General features: G+C 42.7%; 1 protein-coding gene across 1 annotated transcript; it reads right to left on the reverse strand.

Annotated features, from left to right (window-relative positions):
* Window positions 1–3764: 3764 nt before the first annotated feature.
* LOC111966130 (structural maintenance of chromosomes protein 1A) lies at window positions 3765–21846 on the reverse strand. Its single transcript, XM_070444338.1, has 23 exons — window positions 21513–21846; window positions 20770–20958; window positions 20297–20409; window positions 19627–19830; window positions 19036–19274; window positions 18569–18827; window positions 16854–16994; window positions 16562–16744; window positions 16193–16300; window positions 15015–15200; window positions 14488–14667; window positions 14154–14300; window positions 13770–13907; window positions 13346–13569; window positions 12916–13057; window positions 11420–11565; window positions 10930–11200; window positions 8864–8968; window positions 7823–7874; window positions 7414–7568; window positions 6899–7120; window positions 5995–6102; window positions 3765–5810 (listed from the first exon to the last, which is right to left on the reverse strand). Exons 1-23 carry the CDS (start codon window positions 21619–21621, stop codon window positions 5730–5732), a joined length of 3702 nt encoding a protein of 1233 aa, XP_070300439.1. The 5' UTR covers window positions 21622–21846; the 3' UTR covers window positions 3765–5729.
* Window positions 21847–22179: the final 333 nt, after the last annotated feature.

The raw sequence follows: 22179 nt of genomic DNA on the forward strand, positions 1-22179 counted from the left end.
TCTCACATTCCATTAACTAGCACTGACTGAGGCTCTTTGCTGTGTGTGTGGAGGGGTGTGTGTCCAGTCACATTCTGAGGTGAAGTTATGCTAGCCTGCTTTACCTCAAACACACACACATTGAGAATTGAAGAAAAAAGGTCTATTGAATTATTGAATTAATGTTTTAGCTGATGTATTTTAATGCAGATGTACTCTTAATTGACATTATTTTGAATGTAATTTTTTTTTTTATATTATTTTTTTTTTTTTACCGTTATTTTACCAGGTAAGTTGACTGAGAACACGTTCTCATTTGCAGCAACGACCTGGGGAATAGTTACAGGGGAGAGGAGGGGGATGAATGAGCCAATTGTAAACTGGGGATTATTAGACTGTTTATGGTATGTTGATGTTAAAGACATATCAACTGATATGTGTGTTTTGATATAGGCTAGGATTTTATTACACTGTTTATTTTAGTTGGACTCTGTTCTGAGATCTTGCAATGTTGAAAGAATGTCTGTGTAATTGTCTACATCATGCTTGGAAAACAGTAAAAATGGACCTTGGTTGAGCTTATATTTATCCTGTTGGAGGTATTGGTGAAATCTGTGTAACGTAGTTTGATTGAAGCTGCTTCTATATTTATAGACGATGTTAAACCCCTTGTTGTCACTTGAGTTACCTGCCGCTTATCCCTCATCTTCAGAGGTGCCTGTATGACTCATGACCACTAGATGGCAACACAGCACATTATGATGTGGAAATGGAAGTGGTCCTATGTTAGGTACGGTATTAACTGGGCCTGGGCCCGTGATCTATAATACCACACCATGCACATTTTGTCAATTCAGCACAGCTTTAGTCCATGACCATAATGTATTTCATCTTTGAGACTTAGAGAGCTATTTTTTGTGTGTAATTTTTAACTAAGATTGAGGTGGAGAGAGTATTGAGGGTGAGTAACAGGGTAGGGGTGGATGGGGACTTTTATSAGATGGTGCCGGAGAAGAAGGCTGATGTTTTACGTGTCCCCAACCAATTGTGTTTTTGTTTGTTTCTAACTTATTTTTGAAACTTATTTTGTACATAATGTAAATAACGTACATAACGAAAATAACTTCTGGACATCAGGACTGTGATTACTCACCACGGACTGGCAGAATCCTTTTTTCCTTTAACGAGTTTGASGAGCCCGACGTGAATGATATACTGCTTTCCCGGGAACAGGCCCAGATCCCCGTGAAGAGAAGGCGGAGAAAAGGGGCCAAAGGGCGGGCTGCCTTCTGAGAATTCGTAGGCGATCGAAAAACACCCGCTTCCTTCCATTCTTGTAATGACAATAATGACAAACCTCCTGGCATTGAAAACTTAGATGAGCTACTGAGGATGGTAGCTGACTCTATAGCCACACCTATCTGTCATGTTTAATCTGAGCCTAGAGGAAAGTCTTTGTCCTCAGGCCTGGAGGGAAGCCAAAGTCATTCCGCTACCCAAGAGTGGTTAAGCAGCCTTTACTGGTTCTAAAAGCAGACCTATCAGCTTACTGCCAGCTCTGAGCAAACTGTTGGGAAAAAATGTTTTTTACCAAATACAATGCTATTTCTCTGTAAACAAATTAACAGACTTTCAGCATGCTTATAGAGATGGGCACTCAACATGTACTGCACTGACACAAATGACTGATGATTGGTTGAAAGAAATTGATAAGATTGTAGGAGCTGTACTGTTATATTTCAGTGCAGCCTTTGACATTATTGACCATGACCTATTATTTAGAAAACATATGTGTTATGGCTTTTCAACCTCAGCTCTGAATCCACGATATGGCAAACTATCTAATAGAACTCAATCTATCTAATAGAACTCAATCTATCTAATAGAACTCAATCTATCTAATAGAACTCAATCTATCTAATACATCAGTCTATCTAATAGAATCAGTCTATCTATAGAATCATCTATCTAATAGAATCAATCTATCTAATAGAACTCAATCTATCTATAACTCAATCTATCTATACTCAGTCTCTCTAATTACACTCAGTCTATCTAATAGAACTAATCTATCTAATACAACTCAGTCTATCTAATACAATCAATCTATCTAATCAATCAGTCTTATTAATAGAACTCAGTCTATCTAATAGAACTCAGTCTATCTAATAGAAAATCATCTATCTACTAAATCATCTATTAATACACTAGCTATCTAATACAACTCAGTCTATCTAATACAACTCAGTCTATTAATAAACTCATCTATCTAATACAACTCAATCTATCTAATACAACTCAGTCTATCTAATAAACTCAGTCTATCTAATAGACTCATCTATTATAGAATCAATTATCTAATAGAACTCAATCTATCTAATAGAACTCAATCTATCTAATACAACTCAATCTATCTAATAGAACTCAATCTATCTAATAGAACTCAGGGTTTTCTTCAATAGAAGCTTCTCTAATGTCAAACATGTCAAGTGTGGTGTACTGCAAAGCAGCTCTCTAGGCCCTCTACTCTTTCCTATTTTTACCAATGACCTGCCACTGGCATTAAACAAAGCATGTGTGTCCATGTATGCTGATGACTCAACCATATACGCATCAGCAACCACAGCTAATGAAGTCACTGTAACCCATAAGAGTTTTGGAATGGGTGACCAGTGAAAAACTGGTCCTAAGCATCTCTAAATCTAAGAGCATTGCATTTGGTACAAATCATTCCCTAAGTTCTAGACCTTAGCTGAATCTGGTAATGAATGGTGTGGCTGTTGAACAAGTTGAGGAGAATAAATTACTTTGTGTTACCTTAGATTGTAAACTGTCATGGTCAAAACATATAGATTCAATGGTTGTAAAGATTGGGAGAGGTCTGTCCATAATAAAGACATTTTTTGACACCAAACTCCAAAAAGCAAGTCCTGCAGGCTCTAGTTTTATTTTATCTTGATTATTGTCCAGTCGTGTGGTCGAGTCCTGCAAGGAAAGACCTAGTTAAGCAGCAGCTGGCCCCGAACAGAGCGGCACGTCTTGCTCTTCCTTGTAATCAGAGGGCTGATATAAATGCTATGAATGCCAGTCTCTCTTGGCTAAGAGTTGAGGAGAGACTGACTACATCAATTCTACTTTCTATTAGAAACATTGTGTTGAAAATTCCAAATTGTTTGCATAGTCAACCTAAACAGGCTCTGACACAGACACTTACCCCACCAGGAATGAACCAGAGGTCTTTTCACAGTCCCAAATCCAAGAAAGCGTACAGTACTATATAGAGCCATTATTGCATGGAATTCCCTTCCGTCTCATATTGCTCAAACAGCAAACCTGGTTTCAAAAAGCCGTAACAGCACATGGCACAACGCCTCTCCCCAATTTGACCTAAATAGTTTGTGTGTATGTATTGATATGTAGGCTATGTGTGTMTTTTTAAATGTATGTAGTTCTGTCCTCCAGTTGTTCTTGTCTATTAATGTTCTGTATTATGTCATGTTTTGTGTGGACCCCAGGAAGAGCAGCTGCTGCTTTCACAACATCCAAATGGGGACCCTAATTAAATACCCCTCCAAAAAATATATAATATCGTGAGATATCAATAAATACTAAGAAATATCATGAGTGAGTGAACCTAGCCAGTCCACCGGAGTTGTCCTTTCTGGAGTGCATCGCAGAACAACAGATGAATTAGCTTGAATTGCGCTGAAMAATATGATAACATATGCTGCAGAATAACATGACAAATGTCACGCTGCTGCTGCTACTCCATTGGAACACACAAGTTCTAAAATAGTTGTGTTTATTAACTGAAAAGAATCAATCCACCGTCAATGGAATASACAACATTTCTGAAGCAGGACTGACCCATAACTGGAGTTACATCATATGTCTTGGACTGATTCAAAATAAATGCCATGGGACACTTTCAAAGCCACTATCAAAAGCAGACATCACTTCCCCAAATCAATGGTACTCAGCTACTAATAACTTTAACACCTAAATAAATTGTCCAAAAGTGATAATACAATTCATGAAGATTGGATACGAACTTTCTGCTAGAAACAGATGTACCTAGACGTGCTACAGTAGAAACACATTATTAGCAAAGACTAAGGTAATAATTGCTTTTCATTATCATTTTAAAGTGATGTTCAGCAGTTGTCACCTCTATTTAGGTGATAAAATGATATTGGTCACCCTAATGGAGTTCCATGATTATCTCATGACAGTTTGTAATGTACTCGATGCATTTAAAGATCATTAAACAGTATTCAATAAGTAGGGTCCTGTGTTTTGCACAGTCATGTGACATGCCTGGATTTTAACCTTCATCTAAAGCTTTTTCAAACTGTCCCCTTTTATTTTAGGTCAGATGGTCCAGCACCATCCTCAGACAATTATTTCATTTTTGGTGTAATTCTCATTTCTAGATAACCCTTAAAATACAGGATAAAATCTTGCTATGGCACATGATTGTGCAAAACACAGGGCCCAAATGTGCGTCTGCTCTCTTCATCCACCTCAAACTCGACAGGTTCTCCATCTCCGACACTGAGAAAGGTATTATAGTGTTTTTCTTCAACACCGCAAAGGTATTTYCTTGGGTTGTTTTTCTTTATGGTCGTACATTGTACAAAAACTTCTTATTTGGTGCCATTCCTGTTGGTGAAACCAACTGTAGCCATTCCTGACTTGATACTACACTTGATCTTAGGCAAAATACAGAGAAATTATAACCATAGGCATTGCTGACATTGAACCACATCGTGAAGAAGTGAAACAACCAGAGCAACTCAGTTTGGATCAAAGCTAGTTAAACTGGGGGGGAATCGGATGACATCCGACTGGCAATGAAGCAGACATCAAATGAGACCTAAGGCTTTTCCAATTCTAACACAAAYCAGATAATGAAAGTAGCACAATAAATGAAAAATGCCCAAGCAGGCTGTACTTACCAGGATTTCAGATACATACATTTCAGCGATTTTTTTTTTAAAGAGGTATAAAACGGGCAGAGACAGCAAGGGACTAGCTGGACTTAAAAAAAACACTCATTTCCATTGTCAGTTACTGTTAATGGGATTTATCTGTTAATTTAATGATTAGAATATTCCACCCTGAAACATATAATTGTATGGAATTGATTAGAATGTATAAAATCATAATCAATAAATGTGTAGTYCTAGTCAGAATTAGGGTAAAACAATATAGCTMATGTTTATGTCTTTATGGTATTTTAAACACAGACTGTCTGAGCAAAATTCGGCACCGACCTGACTAGAGATTTGGGAGAGGATACCTTCTGTTAGTGTGAATGTGTGTGCGTAGCAGGACATTGTGTGCTAATGTTAGTGTGAAWAWGTGTGCGTATGGTTGTGTGAATGTGTGTGAGTGAGAAAGAAGCCAGTATAAAATGAATTGTTTTGTATTCTTGACTTTAGAACGTTCCCGTGAATAAACCTTATTGACTATTTTAGCTGGGCCTCCGTCTGTTTCATTTCAATCAGTATCTTACAAATCCTGATCTAGCAGACTGAGTAGTTTGATTGAATTGGTTTATGAACATTGAGAACATAATTCTCTTAACAGTTACAAAATGTTTTAAAACGTTTTCAGTTGCCTGCCCTAAGGAATACAACCATGGTTCAGTTGACCAAGCAGAATGTCAAAATGCCAATGAGTTWAAAGGTATGCCTGTCGTTTAATTTCGCTYCTCTCCTCCGAGTGATGTCCTGCTGGTTGGGGTTCTACTCATTGGGGTTGGGGTTGGCGTCATGGTACACAGACAGGTCAAAGGTTAGTACTTTGCTGATGACGCAATCTCCTTGCTGTGGAGGGGAAAGAGTGGTGCTGTCAGTTTTGCCATTATTAAACATCAACACACGACTACATTTGACTAAAATGTAAAGACAGTCTTATGGAAAGTATTTCTTTTTATGCGAAAGTRTTAAAAGGATTTATGGATAGRTGTGTKGCATCTTATGTTTATGCGGTGCTTGTGTGTGAGCATACCTCTGGATAGACCCCGATGAGCGAGTCAGCCTTGGTGTAGAACTCTTCCTTCAGAGAGATCACTATAGCCTGAGTATTCACTGACTGGTCCTTAATGTAGTTGGCCACCTGCAGGGTCACATATTTAGAGAGTTAGGACGTTGAAGTTTCTGCATTATGATGCATTTATATTACCTACATTCCATGGCAGCCATGTTAGCTCCCCACGGGCAATATTGACCAAAAGCTGTTCACTGAATAATAAAGCAATGACAAGTACAATATTCAAAATTCTCGTCATGAATGGATAAATGGAACGCTCGAAGGTGCCAACATGGCATCCATTCTTAAAGTTGGCCCAACTCTCTAAATATATGGCTCTGGTCACAAATATGGATGGACAACACATTAGACATGACAATAACATGAGGCTCGTCTGAAATGGCATCCTACTTCCAACCTATCCCCTTTATACACTAAGAATACGTGCTCTTTCCATGACAGACTGACCAGGTGAATCCAGATGCTAGGATCCCTTATTGTTTTCACTTGTTGATGCAAGTGAGAACACACTGTGTATGTGTGAATGGGCAAGACTAAAAAATAGAAGTTCCTTGAACGGGGTATAGTAGTGGGTGCCAGGCRCACCGGTTYGTGTCAAGAACTGCAACGCTGTTGGGTTTTTCACGCCCAACAGTGGGTATCAAGAATGGTCCACCACCCAAAGGACATCCAGCCAATTTGATACAACTGTGGGAAGCATTGGAGTCAACAAGTGCCAGCATCCCTGTGGAACGCATTCAACACTTTGTAGAGTCCATGCCTCGATGAATTGAGGCTGTTCTGAAGGTAAAATGAAGGGGGGGGGGGGATAAGGAGTATGGAGATTACAAAAATGTCATTTTTGCAGCAGGGTTTTAGACACCTTGCCGATGTTGGTGTTGTCCAGAGCAGCATCAATCTCATCCAGGACGAAGAATGGGGCAGGCTTGTAGCTGTGTATGGCGAACAGCAGAGCCAGGGCGGCTACAGTCTTCTCCCCTCCAGACAGGTTGTCCATGGGTCTGAACCTCTTTCCAGGGGCCACACAGTTATAGTTGATCCCATCCAGGTAAGGCTCCTCAGGGTTCTCTGGCCCAAGGAAGGCCTGGGGGGTAGACAGATATTTAACCAACATGTACACAGAGGTGCAGCCAAATATCAYAACATCCAAGAAGGAATAGTTGTCTCGCTCACAATTAAAAGCTGATGGTTTTATTTCTTTAGACTAAAAGCATAACTTTTAGTCCCAATTTTTTTTACATTATTTTGAATAAGTTAAATGTAGTTTCTTCTGGGAACACAGTTAACCATGTAAAAGTCAGCCCCTGCCAAGGACACTCCATTTGACTCAACCCAATAGGACAAAACAATATGCTATCTGGTCAYAGAGAGTGATACCTGGGCAGAGCTGTTGCGTGACAGGGCTTTGTAGATCTCATCGATGTTGGTGGATACAGCCTCAAAACAGGCGTTAAAGCGGTCAAACCTCTCCTTCTTGATCTGCTCAAACGCCTGCTTGGCCTTCTTGGCTCTCTTACGGGCCGCCTCAAACTCTGGAATACAGAATAGATCATCATCAACACATAATGCAATAATTATAAATTCTTTCTTGTTTCAGTAACATTTCATACATTCAGTGAGAGGGATTACGTTAGCCCATGTCTCCAGACTCAAGTGTAAGCCTGGGTTCTACATTTCTCAATTCATCCCCCTCCACCTGTCCCTGACAGACTCTAGTTTCTCCATGGCCTTCATGTTGGGTTCCACACCTTCCAACTAAACCCTGACCTCCTCCTCTCCCTCTTACCATCGCTGGTCTCCTGGAACTTGTCCCTGACAGACTCTAGTTTCTCCATGGCCTTCATGTTGGGTTCCACACCTTCCAACTAAACCCTGACCTCCTCCTCTCCCTCTGTCCTATCGTGGTCTCCGTCTGGAATTGTCCTCTGACGAATCTAGGTTTCTGCCATGGCCTTCCATGTTGGGTTCCACGCACCATTCCAACTAAAACCTGACCTTCCTGCTTCCCTCTTCATCGCTGGTCTCCTGGAACTTCGTCCTGTGACAGAACTCTACGTTTCTCATGGCTTCCATGGTTGGGTTTCACAGCTTTTCGCAACTAAACCCTGACGCTCCTCCTTCCCTCTTACCATCAGCTGCTCCTGGAAACTTGTCACTGACAGACTCTAGTTTTCGATGGCCTTCATGTTGGGTTCTCACACTTCCAACTAAATCCCTGACCTCCTCCTCTCCCTCTTACCCATCGCTGGTCTCCTTGGAACTTGTTCCTGACAGACTCTAGTTTCTCACATGGCCTTTCATGTTGGGTTCAACTTCCAACTAAACCTGACCTCCTCCTCTCCCTCTTACCATCTGCTGGTCTCCTTGGAACTTGTTCCCTGACAGACTCTAAGTTTCCATGGCCTTCATGTTGGGTTTACACCTTCCAATCTAACCTGACTCCTCTCTCCTCTTACCATCCGTGTGTCTCCTGGAACTTGTCCCTGACAGACTCTAGTTTCTCCATGCTTCTGTTGGTTCCACACCTTCCAACTAAACCCTGACCTCCTCCTCTCCCCTCTTACCATCGCTGGTCTCCTGGAACTTGTCCTGACAGACTCTAGTTTTCCATGGCCTTCATGTTGGGTTCACACACCTTCAACTAAACCTGACCTCCTCCTCTCCCTCTTACCATCGCTGTCTCCTGGAACTTGTCCCTGACAGACTCTAGTTTCTCCATGGTTCATGTTGGGTTCCACACCTTCCAACTAAACCCTGACCTCCTCCTCTCTCTTACCATCGCTGGTCCTCCTGCTGTGTCCCTGACAGACTCTAGTTTCTCCATGCGCTTCATGTTGGGTGCGCTGATCCTCTGCAGTATAGACTGCTCGTCGTTGAGCGGCTGCTGCAGTGTGTGCATCTCTCCTTTGATCTCATCCTCGCCAGCGGCGTCCTGAGAGAGTGCAGACGCAGACACACACACACACACACACACACACAATATGTTAGGTGACTCATATCCTCGGCTCACACTGCATTTCAAACTCGCCTAAAACAACCTATTGCTGGGTATTGAATCATGATGAACAGCTACAGTACACATAGATATAGAGTCTGAGTTTGTGGAGAGAGAACTATGTCCAATTCTCCAACACATCTAAAGTATCTACTTGCACACTCTCCAGACACAGCTTAGTATGCAGGGTTCAGGCATGTGTTGTACTTCTTACTTGAGGTCTTCAAGCAGGATGCTGTAGTCTATCTCTATGAGAGCCTCTTTAGCCAGACAGTACTGAACGTTCTCTGACTGCTGCTAGACTCTTCCTGCTGGAGCTCCCTAGAGGGGGAGAGAGTGACACCAGTGAGGCAGTCAAGTCAGGTGGGTGGAAGCAGGGTTGGGGAGTAACGGATTAAAAAAATCTTAACTGTAATCCGTTACTTTACAAGCAAATCTTGTAATCAGATAGACACGTTTGAAAAACTAGATGAATACTTTTAAATTCAGAAAGGATGTTTGCGAAAAAAATCTTTGACTCAATGACATTCAAATCAGCTTTGAAAAAAGGCGAAGCTTAAGTTTGTTCTACCTGAGCAAGTCTGACCACAAATCAGAGACCACTATGATGTCAGAGACCAATATGACGACACACCAAATGATGACCACATGTCAGAGACACTATGATGTCAGAGACTACTATTGATGTCAGAGACCACTATGACGCACCAAATGATGACCACATGTCAGAGACACTATGATGTCAGAGACTACTATGAAGTCAGAGACTACTATGATGTCAGAGACCACTATGACGACACACAAATGATGACACATGTCAGAGACAACTATGATGGTCAGAGACTACTATCAGAGTCAGAGACTACTATGATGTCAGAGACCACTATGTCAGAGACCACTATGATGACACACCAAATGATGACCACATGTCAGAGACCACTATGATGTCAGACCACTATGATGTCAGAGACCACTATGATGACACACATGTCAGAGACCACTATGATGACAGAGACCACTATGATGTCAGAGACCACTATGAAGACACACATGTCAGAGACCACTATGATGACAGAGACCACTATGACACACCAAACGTTTTTGATGGATCATGGAAAAAGAGCAGGAATAGGCTTTTGTAGGCTACAGTCCAAGCTATCTTCCAATGGTGCGACTGCTGTCAGCATCCAAAGATTATCCAACTTGAATAAACACTTGGAGGTAAGGATGACAGCAGTGGTGTAGTCTGCGGCAATACGGATATCACTTATTGTTGAATCACACTGCTGCTCTCTCATTTAATTATTGGAGCCTTACGGATTATGGTTGTTGTGGATGCTGTTAACAAATCTAAATGTATATTTGAACCCAATAATGGTTCAATTCAAGAAGTTTAAGCTGCCTATCTAATCATTGTTTTTGAAACCTAGCGGAAAGCCAGTGAAAATGTGCTCTTGCAACAGCTGCATAGTGCTGATCCCAGCCTATGGAATTAAAGTAAGGCTTTTATTAACCAATCTAATTCATGCTGATAAAAAAAATGCATCCATAGTCCTAATGGACACATGCTCAAACTCGCACACTTATTTTTATTTAATGTAAAGATATAATTTAATAGTGTTATTATATGTAGTAGAAAGCGGTGGGTTAGAAGAAGCCTATCTAACCAACCCATAAAGTAAAATGTAACATCCATATATGGCCAGATATGTAAACTTTAACATTGATTTATCCTGCAATAGATGTCGTTCAATTGGTAACATACATTTTTGTCTTCTTCTAAAAGTAACTGAATGTAATCAGATTACATGACCGTGTTTGGGGAACCCAAAAGTTACGTTACTGATTACAATTTTGGATAGGTAACTAGTAACGGATTACATTTAGAAAGTAACCTACCAAACCCTGGTCAGAAGGGAGAAGGAGCGAGAGAAAGAAAAAAAGAAAGGCATGAGAGAGAAGAAAAAAAAACAGGAGAGAGAGAGAGCGAGAAAAATAAAGAGTGTGTTTAGTACCTCTCCCTGGCCGATGTCGTCCATGGTCCCAGAGCATAGCGGCAGTCTGATGTCCTGCATCTTACAGGCCTGCAGCAGGTTGTGGCGGTCGCTGCGTTTCTGCTCCAGCTTGGTCTCGATGGCCGTCACCTCTTTCTGCAGCTGGGTCAGCTCCCTGAGGGAATAACACATTGCTCAAAAAATGCTGCTGCAAACTACAAACACAAACACACACTGAAACAAAATGGCAATGCTACAACTGTTCTTTTTTCTTAAAACACATAAATAAATCAATGTAGTAAGTCAAAAAATATGTGCCTTTTAGAAATGGGTGGAAAAAAGAGGATGAGGGTTTGGTTTGTGTGCGTGGGCGTGTCTAAACTTTGAGACTCACTTGTTGGCTCCTCCCAGTTTCTTACGTATCTCCTCCATCTGGTGGTTCTTGTCGTTGACCTCTGACTTCTTGGTGAGGTGCTGGTTCTTCAGGTCCTGCAGCTGGGCCATGGTCTCATCTATGGTCTTCATGTGGCGGTGCTCCTCCTGGGAAAGACAGACACAGGGAGAAAAGGGTTGAAAGCTCTTCCAATCTGACCAACAAAGAAAGAAATGACACATTTGATTGACGCCATCGGTCTGAGAATTTAGGCCACGTCCCAACATTTCCTCGTCATGCATTTAAAAGCATTGGATTGGTGGAGGGTGGTTGGCAGCTGATTGTTAAATCCACGAGCAGGAGTGTGCAATTGCACATTTCAGGAGAAGGGTAGCGAATCGGGACACAGACTTACAGTGCCTTCAGAAAGTATTCATCCTACTTCTCGACTTATTCCACATTTTGTCGTGTCCAAAATGTAGTATAAGCCTGAATCCCAAATGGATTAAATATACACTACCTTTCAAAAGTTTGGGGTCACTAAGAAATGTCCTTGTTTTTGAAAGAAAAGCTATTTTTTTTGTCAATTAAAATAACATAAAATTGATCAGAAATACAGTGTAGACATTGTTAATGTTGTAAATGACTATTGTAGCTGGAAACGGCTTATTTTTTATGGAATATCTACATAGGCGTACAGATGCCCATTATCAGCAAACATCAGTCCTGTGTTCCAATGGCACGTTGTGTTAGCTAATCCAAGTTTATCATTTTAAAAGGCTAACTGATCATTAGAAAGCCCTTTTGCAATTATGTTAGCACAGCTGAAAACCCGATCGAACATCTCTGGAATACTTATGTAAATGTGATATTTCCGTTTTTTCTAAAAACATTCTAAAAACCTGTATTTGCTTTGTCATTATGGGGTATTGTGTGAATATTGATGAGGGGAAAAAACAATTTAATCAATTTTAGAACAAGGCTGTAACAAAACAAAATGTTGAAAAAGTCAAGGGGTCTCAATCCTTTCAAAATGCACTGTATGTGTGGGGTACAGAGATGAGGTAGTCATTCAAAAATCATGTTAAACATTGTTAAACATTATTATTGCACACAGAGTGCAATAATCCACAGAGTCCATGAACTTGTTAAGCAAAGTTCTACTCCTAAACTTATTTTGGCTTGCCATAACAAAGGGGTTGAATACTTATTGACTCAAGACATTTCAACTTTTTATTTATTTATTCATTTGTATAAAAAATAAAAAATAATAAAAAAACATAATTCCACTTTGATATTATGGGGTATAGTGTGTAGGCCACTGACCAAAAATCAGGATTCAATCCATTTTAAATTCAGGCTGTAACAACAAAATGTGGAAAAAGTCCAGGGAGGTGAATACTTTGAATGCACTGTCGTTTAGAAGCCGTTTACATTAACCTCTCTACCTTCTTGAGACTCTATATATTGCCATAGTGTCTCTACCTTCTTGAGTCTGTATCTCAGCCTCGACTTACCTTCTTGAGTCTCTCTATCTCGGCATCGTCCTTCTTGACGGTCTGCTCCCACATCATGACCTTCTCTTGGTCCTCCTTCAGCTGGTTCTTCTCATAGTCCAGCTGGATGCCCAGACGAGTCTTCTGGGTCTCAAACTCCAGCCTAGAGGACACAAAGACAGACACAAAATGGACGACGTTAGCTAAGTAAACCCACTCCGAGAAACTGAGAGACAGGCTAAAGGCAAGGCATGAACTGGATTAATGTAGGGGTCAAGGGTCAACACACTCAGAGAAACTGAGTGACAGACTAGGCCCAAAATGGCTGATGTTAGGTCAAACTATCCAGAGAAACTGAGAGACAGGCGAGTCACAAAATGGACGTCTGCAGTGCATTAAAAACAGGTTGACTCGGTTCATATTGACCCACAGGGGATGATGAGAGACTCACCGTTTCTTTGCGATCTCGTTCTGCCTCTTGACCTTCTCCTCCTCGAACTCTCTGATGTTCCTGACTCCGATCTCCTTACAGAACTCGATGAACACTTCGTCTTCCACAACGTTCATACGGTCTCTCAGATCATTGACCTCCTTCTCACGGGATTGGATGATCCTCTTGATGTCGTTGATGCGAGGGCAGAAGTTAGCCAGCTCACTCTCCAGCTTAGACTTCTCCTACAGGAAGTGAGAAAATGACTTGAGTTAGTCTAATGAATCACACCACTACTACTATTGATGACTCTTAATGACCAATTAGAGGTCATCATGTAACCACAAATGGGCACTTAGAGACACATGTTACTCCACAGCCTCAAGTTACAAAACCAACTGACACACTTTGTGCTGTGGCCCACTGTGTTGCTACACCTCCATACCTGCATGTTGAGGGAGAGGTGGCGGGTCTTGGTCTGTTCCAGGTCACTCTGGGAGTATTTTAGTCTCATCTGGAGGCCGTGGGCCTGAGACTGGACCTGACGCAGCTCTGCCTCCTTCCTCTTAGCCTTCATTTGCTCCTGTAGACACAAGAGAGGTGCATTGTGGATAATGTAGTGAGCATCCGCCACAGATTTCTGATACTAAATTAGTTTAGTATATTTTGCACAGATACATCACACACACAGTAGTCAATGAACGGAGGGTAAACAAGTCCAGCACTGGCTTATCAGCACCCAGAATCATGTGCTTTTCAGGAAAGAAACTTTATATACACAAACCCCAATTCATTGTACAGGCCTATAACGTTTTTAGAGACAGGTTACCTTGAGTTCCTCAGTGAGTTTCTCCTTCTTGTCCTTGAGTTTGTCCACAGCCTTCTCATCCCAGCGCCTGGCCTTAGCCTTCAGATCACTGGCTCCACCCGAGATCACACCAGACTTCTGGAAAAGTGTACCGTCCAGGGCCACCGTCTGGAGAGAGAGAGGGGGAGTGAGGATGGAGAGAGAGAGGATGGAGGGAGAGAGAGGGGGGGAGTGAGGATGAGATAGAGAGAGAGAGGGGAATAGATGGACGGACAGACAGAAAAATACATTTTGTTAGGTTGCATAACTTTCAATCAACCAGTGAAGGTGTGTGTGTGTGTCCATGTGTTTGTACCTTGTGTCTGTAGGGCCCTCCGAAGGCGATGCGTCGAGCGTCCTCTACGTTCTCACAGATCAGTGCGTTACCACAGGCGTACTGCAGGGCCTTCTTAATGTGAGGCGGCTCGTAGCGGATCACATCGATCACCAGCTTGGCTCCACGCAGCTCACGCAGCTTCTCATCTGTAGGCTTCACCTGGAGACACAACCACAGAGAGACCCGGACAGTAAAGACTGACACAACCACAGAGAGACCCGGACAGTAAAGACTGACACAACCACAGAGAGACCCGGACAGTAAAGACTGACACAACCACAGAGAGACCCGGACAGTAAAGACTGAGGTAACTGTTAGGGTTCCACCCTATGTAAGTGCGACCAGTCCCATTAACCGTAGTTTACCCCAGTGTTTTACCTCCAGATAGACGAGGTTGAAGGAAAGTCTCCAGCTCTCCTCTCTACTCCTTGATGTACTGGATGCAGACTCATCCATCCATCCATCCATCCATCCATTCATTCATTCATCCATTCTTAGCATCGTACCTCCAGATAGTCGAGTGGCAGGAAGGTCTCCGGCTCTCCTCTCTGCTCTTTGATGTACTGGATACAGTCTCTACCGGTCTTCTCTGAGTCCACGATAATGGCGTCCATGTTCTTGCCCAGCACCTTGGTCACAGCGATCTGAAACTTCTTCTGAGTGGGCTGACACAGGTCGATCAGACGGCCGTACTGGAGGGAGGGTGTGGGGAGAGAACGTGAGCTTTGGAATATGTAAAAACAATTTCACGATGACTTCAATGTTCTGATGACTCAGTTAGTAGAGCATGGCGCTTCGCACGCATGACTGGAAATCGCTTTGGATAAAAGTGTCTGCTAAATGGCATATATTATCAATATTCCAAGAGAAGAAACATGCCTAGAACACAAGAACAGGTGTGAGGAGAGTAAAACAGAGAGAGACCATCTTTCTACCGGACCAGTTGTCTCCACCTCTGAATACTCAGCTAAGAAAAGCCTACTGACATTTACTCCTGAGGTAATGACCTGTTGCACCCTCTACAACCACTGTGATTATTATTTGACCCTGCTGGTCATCTATAAACATCTTGAAGAATGATCTGGCCTTATTGGCCATGTACTCTTATAATCTCCACCCGGCACAGAGTATTGGCCTGTTTTTCCTAGCCACTGTGCTTCTACATCTGCATTGCTTCCTCTTTTAGGCTGGGTTTCTTTATAAGCACTTTGTGACAACTGGTGATATAAAAAGGGCTTTATAAAATAAATGTGATTGATTGACAGGCATTGAAAGTGAACTCTGTGGTTGTCCTGTGCCAGCATCCAGTCCCCAGTCCCACCACAGATCTGGGTTAGAGTTTCTTCATGCTCTACATGATCTCTGCTACCAGACAGGTAGCCTCTAGCCTTTACAGGGAACGGTGTGCTAGCCTAGCTATGCTAGCCTCTGACCCCTAGCCTCTACAGACAACTCTGTCGTTACCCTATGCTAGCCTCTGACCCCTAGCCTCTACAGACAACTCTGTCGTTACCCTATGCTAGCCTCTGACCCCTAGCCTCTACAGACAACTCTGTCGTTAYCCTATGCTAGCCTCTGACCCCTAGCCTCTACAGACAACTCTGTCGTTACCCTATGCTAGCCTCTGACCCCTAGCCTCTACAGACAACTCTGTCGTTACCCTATGCTAGCCTCCAGGTCTTACCACAGATCCGGGGTACAGTCTCTTGATGCTGTCCATGATCTCTGCTTTGCGTGCCTGCCTGCTGTTCTCCTGTCTGTCGATCCTGGCGTCTCCTAGCTGCTCCATCACCTAGGGAACAGACACAGAGAGACAGGCTGTCAATCAAATTTCTTAATGTCCTCAGCCCAAACCATGTATATGACAGGTTCCAGGGACTTGCCATTTGCTAGAAAATCCATAACAGCAAAACTGAAATGATAAGATTCAGTTTTTTCCCCAGATTGGCATTTGTGAGCTATCATGTAATGTCAACACATGTTTCGTCTTTCCCAACGTGTTTCAGTATCAATCAATGACTGATTGAATGATTGACAGATAGCGTCCCAGTACCTGATTGAGTTCTAGGTTGATCTCATCGATCCTGTTCTTTGCCCCCTCCACCTGCTCAGTCAGCTCCTCCTCCATTCTCTTCTGTTCATCCAGAGACTGCTTGCTGGTGGTAATGTAGTCCTCCAGCTTCTCAATACGCTTCTGGTTCTCCTCTATCTCACGGATCTTCTGCTTGATCTTTGCCTGCAGATGAACATTTGAATAACGTTTCTCTCTCTTTGGTCACTCCTTCAACTTTTCCGTTGGGTGCCCCAATGAGCACAACCCTTTATTCTGTATCAGCATCCTTTACCTCAGTCTCCACTTTCTTCCTCTCTTCCAGGTCGAGGCGATCCTGATCTGCCTTCTGGTCTCTGTTGAACTTCTCCAGCTCCTGGGCAAGAGTGGCCGCCCGCTTACTGGCCTCCTCCTTCAGACGGTGGTACACCTTCACCTGGGGAGGGAAGGAGGGGGAAGAGGTGGAGAGTAGTATATATTACTGTATGGTTCAATTCAAATCAAATGTTATTTGTGACATGCGCCAAATACAGGTGTAGACCTTACAGTGAAATGCTTACTTACAAGCCCTTAACCAACAATGCAGTTAAGAAAAATACCTAAAATAAATAAGAAATAAAAGTAACAAATAATTAAAGAGCAGCAGTAAAAGACTCCTGTCGAGCCATCTGACGCTACATAAGTCACTATAACCCCAACACCATTATGACCCTCCATAGACTACATAGGCTCTAACCTAAAAAAACAAAAATACACCAGATCCTGTCCCTGGCTCTGGGCCACCTCCTCCATGCTTCTCTCCTAATGACCATTCATAGATTATAATGAAGCAGAGTGTGATTTTAGAAGGTACAAGAGAATCTATCTGCTATAAACTGTACATAGTAAGTAGCCACGCCCTGACTGAGGTCAGACTGACGGAACCGTACCCTTCGGCCAGAGTGCATAAAAGGCTTGGTAACAGAAATCAACATTAGACCAGGAAACATTTTAAATGGTTGGAACTTTGAACCTCAACACGAGGTGAATGAAATCAACTCAACTCACCTCCCAGACTAGACCAGAACATTGCCAGGCTGCAGCTGTGTGCGTGTAAAGTGGTTAAAACTCTGACAATCAACACGAGGTGGAGAGGAGAAAACTCCCCTCTCGGACAATCACTGGTACGGCTGATTAGCTGTCTTGAGTCAAATATCTAGAAAATCGAACTCTTCAAATCATCCTACTGTACTACTCTTCAAATCACCGTATCCTAAAACGCTTATCAGCAATGGGAACCGTTGACACGGCTGGCTAGCTATCTTCCAGAGTGAACAACAGTACAAGACGGGAAAAGGGAGACCCATTTCGGGCAATCAGAGCCATAAAAGCTTGCCGCTGAAAGGCCAACAACCTTCCTAAGGAGGGCTGGTTCCGACCGAGATAAACGGTGAACGAAGGCATTCACACATAACGTAAGTGCATTTATTATCTCTTATTCCAAAAAGGCGGCGGTTCGTGTGCAAAGTATATGATTACTCTGAGGATAGTTCTAAATTGTACCCCTCTCTTAATTTTCTATGTAACACGCCGCCATATGTTGTCAGTCTGTTAGGGACCTTTTTCTCATGTATTAAGTATGTATTTTTATTCTGTGTTATTATTTAGTTAGCTAGTAAATAATTAATTCAATTATGTGTAGTACTGAATCATGAGTACGGCTGAGGTTTTTGCAGATGCATGTGGTTACGATTGTTCAGAATGATGATATGATAAGAGGTTATGATTAATATGTTGACTGTTTTATGGATGTTATAGGTAAAGACATTTAGAGTTTAATTCAGGAGATGGTAACTCTTTAAACAACTGCTCTCGTGGTGCCTCAGATCCTTATGAGTTAAATGTTACATGATTCATTTAAAAATCAGGTAACAATTAAACATAGTTGATTAAATAAATAATAGTCATYGGCTTAATGAAAGTAAAGTCACCACAATCCTTATGACTCTTCATAGGCTCCCTGTCTCAAACCTGATTTTCCTCCAGTGTGAGGTCCTGTCCCTGACTCTGGGCCTCCTCCTCCATTCGGTCGTCGAACTCCTGCCGGGCCATCTCCACCGCTCCCTGTTCTTTCTCCAACTCATCCATGTCCCCCTTCCTCTTCTTGTACAGCTTCTGGGCGTTCTGGAGGGACTTCTTGGCTGCTTCTAGTTTTTTGATCTTGTGGGAGGTGTTTTCTTTGGCCTTGATGTACTGGGGTCGCTTTTGGTTCAGCTCAGCGTCCTTCTCCCTGTAAGGGGGGGTACGATATTCCCTCTTTAACTTCCAAAATGGCAACTATTTCCCCTGGCCTATCAAATCTCCACAATTTCTTAGGCTCCTTCCTTACGAGCTATCCCTCCTTTCCCTCGCTCACTCCCACCCTCGCTCCCTACTCGCTGGTCTCTCATCACCTCCCCAGCTCTTTCTCCCTCCCTCCATCCATCATCCCCACTTACTTGATCTCTTTCTCCACAGTCTGTTGGTCTCTCATCATCCTCCCCAGCTCTTTCTTCTTCTCCTTCAGTTCCTCCTCCACGTGGTCCATCTTCTTGCGGTCCTTGTCAATGCCCTTGTTGTGTTGCGACAGATCGCGGTTCAGCTTCTCGATCTCAGCATCATTGTGATACAGTTTGAACAGCTGCATCTGGACGTGGGCTTTCACCACCTCGTCCTTCAGACGCTGGTAACGCTCAGCCTAGAGAGGAGGAGGCAGAAAGTGAATGTGTGTGTGTGTGTGTATTGAAGGAAAAAAACAAGTCCCGCACTTCCTTTTTCAGGAGAAAAACAGGAAAATGTTTATTCCATTTCACAGGTCTAACATTTTGACCAACTGGTCTTCATCAATGTTAGATGATAGTGACAAAATGTGTGTCATAAGAACCACAACAAAGGACTATATGTATGGAGGAAGGGATAAGAGTATGTCAGTCTAACAATCTCACTCTCAAAGTCCCAGTATGAACTTCCACCAGAAGATTAAAACGTGAGTGACGGGGAGAGGGAAAGAGCAGGATGTGGTGCCACCAGACAGGATGTGTCCTCCATACCTCCTCTTTCTCCTGCTTGGCCTCTTTGCGTTCCGCAGCGATGTTTTTCTTGCGGTGGTAGTTGAACTGTGTGTCCTCCTCAGCCGTCACCATCTCCTTCTTCCTGCGGTCGTACTCCTGAGCCAACTCCCCAGACCGGGAGATCTCCTCAAACAGAGCCGTACGCTCCTTAGGGTTCTTCATGGCTATGGACTCCACAGCACCCTGATTGGGGAATACATAGAGGTCAAAGGTTACTAACACTGTCATACATAGGTTAAGAGAGGTCCATGGACAAATGGTCTCTAGAGTTTTAATTCAGTTATAAGAAAAGTCTACACACATTCTGCTTAATTATGTAAATCGTTTGCATGTGCGTGATATATTGTGAACAAAGATCAAGAAAATGCTTGTGTTCATTTATACCATTTGTTTGCTTGTGACTATATTAGTGTGTGTGTGTGTTTATTTTATTTAACAACTAGGCAAGTCAGTTAAGAACAAAATCCTATTTACATATTTATTTATTGACGACGCTGGGTCAAGTGTGAGCCGCCCTATGGGACTCCCAATCACGGCCGGTTGTGATACAGCCTGGAATCGAACCAGGGTCTGTAGTGACGCCTCTTGCACTGAGATGCAGTGCCTTAGACCGCTGCACCACTTGGGAGCCCTGTGTGAGTTATCTCACCTGGAAGACGAGGAAGTTCCTGGCCTTGATGAGGATGCCTAGTTTCTCCAGCTCCTCGCTGTACTCTGCCAGATTCACCACCTTACTGTTGATTCGGTACTCTGACGACGAGCCTAAGACGTGCATAAAAACGGGTAAAACTATTATTATATCCATTACTGTGCGTGTCCTAAGCTCTTCACTGTACTCTGCCAGACCCCCCCCACCATACTGTTGATTCGGTACTCTGAGGAGGAGCCTGACACACACAGACAACATGGAAGAAAGTTGTTATGCAGACTGACGCAGATCCTTACTTTTATCTACAGTATATTTTGGGGGGGGATTTGCATATCAACCTTGTTTGCGCCATCAGATATATAAACATCTTCAAAGAGGACCAGACGAAATTGAGTTAGGTGTCATTAACCACATAGTTTCTCTCTACCAATGGATCTGTGTTGAGAAAGTCAGTGGGGAACGCCGTGGCTTACCAATGATGATTCTAGTGAAGGTGCGCTCTTCTCCACTGTCCTCATGGTACACCATGCTCACAAACGCTCTGTTGGCTGCTGGTTTCCCCACGGGAGCTCCGTGGATCAGGTCCTTCAGAGTCTTCACACGCAGGTTACTGGTCTTCTCAGCCAGCACAAAGCTGATGGCGTCCATGAGGTTGGACTTGCCTGGGAGGTAGAGAATATGAATGGAGTCAGTGAATAATCTATTCAAGTCGTGCAAATATGGTTGATTTGGAAAAGGACGTAAGTAGCTGGCTAGGTTAAGACTACATAATAAAAGTGCTGCTCTAATGTTTATGCATGTGAAATCTCATTTATTTGTTCCTACTGACTGGGTGACCGTCAGGGAAGGAATGTGTAGGGCGCGTTCGTTTTGCATGTCCCTGTGCACCGGGTGGGCAGAGTTTACACAATTTACACCATTTCATTGGTCCAAGAACTCTCCAGTGCACCTAGCCATGCAAAACGAAGTTGGCCATTGATAGCTATCCAGCTAAATATTGGCTAACTACAGTTGTAGCCAATATTAATTCAAATACAACGGTTCATATGCATGTACATTGCTGTCATTGTCAACAAAGTATTAAAGCATTGCGGCTTGAAACAAATGTAGCAAATAGTCAACCCGGATAAACTAGTAACGTTACCTACCAGCAGTGCAGTAACGCTAAAATAAGCATTAGCTAGATAGAATACTTGCAATATAGACCATAACTTACCGGATCCATTGGGCCCAATTATCGCAGTGAACTTGTGAAATGGGCCGATGATTTGTCGGCCCTTGTAAGATTTGAAGTTTTCGATCTCTATTAGCTTCAAATAACCCATTATGATCAGATCGCTTGTGCGAAAACAAAGAATCTGTGTTGTTGTGATAGAAGCTAATGCTAGCTAGCGATTGAACTCGTACCATGCACGCAAATTGTAAATATTTGTTATAAAATAATCAAAAGTTACATTATCGATCGATGTGCTAGGCTAACTAACGCGATTACCTTGCAACAACAATGCGCCATTTTCCAGTCCTCCTGCAGGATTGGAGACCACTGAGCGCGCGTAAGGGAACGACTTCTCGCGAGATCTTGCTGCTACGATTTATCAAAATGCCATAAAAAACTTCAAGCGTAAATGTTTATTTCGAATGTCAGTACACTGACTGATAAAATTATTACAGTGAAATTGATATCAGACCGCAATCATTTTAGAAGGTTTAAATGCCAAAGCAACCAAATATCTGTTTTGTTTAACTTTTCAGCCAACTACAGCCCCGTTCAAAACTATAGCGAGAATGTATAAAGTTCATTTGCCGGTGGACAACCTTTCCAATGTGGCAGTGGAACGCCGACTGGCCACGGAGGCTGCGCTCCAGGCTCGGATCTTCAAGCA

The sequence above is a fragment of the Salvelinus sp. IW2-2015 genome, linkage group LG7, assembly GCF_002910315.2.
Source record: "Salvelinus sp. IW2-2015 linkage group LG7, ASM291031v2, whole genome shotgun sequence".
Taxonomy (NCBI): Eukaryota; Metazoa; Chordata; class Actinopteri; order Salmoniformes; family Salmonidae; genus Salvelinus; species Salvelinus sp. IW2-2015.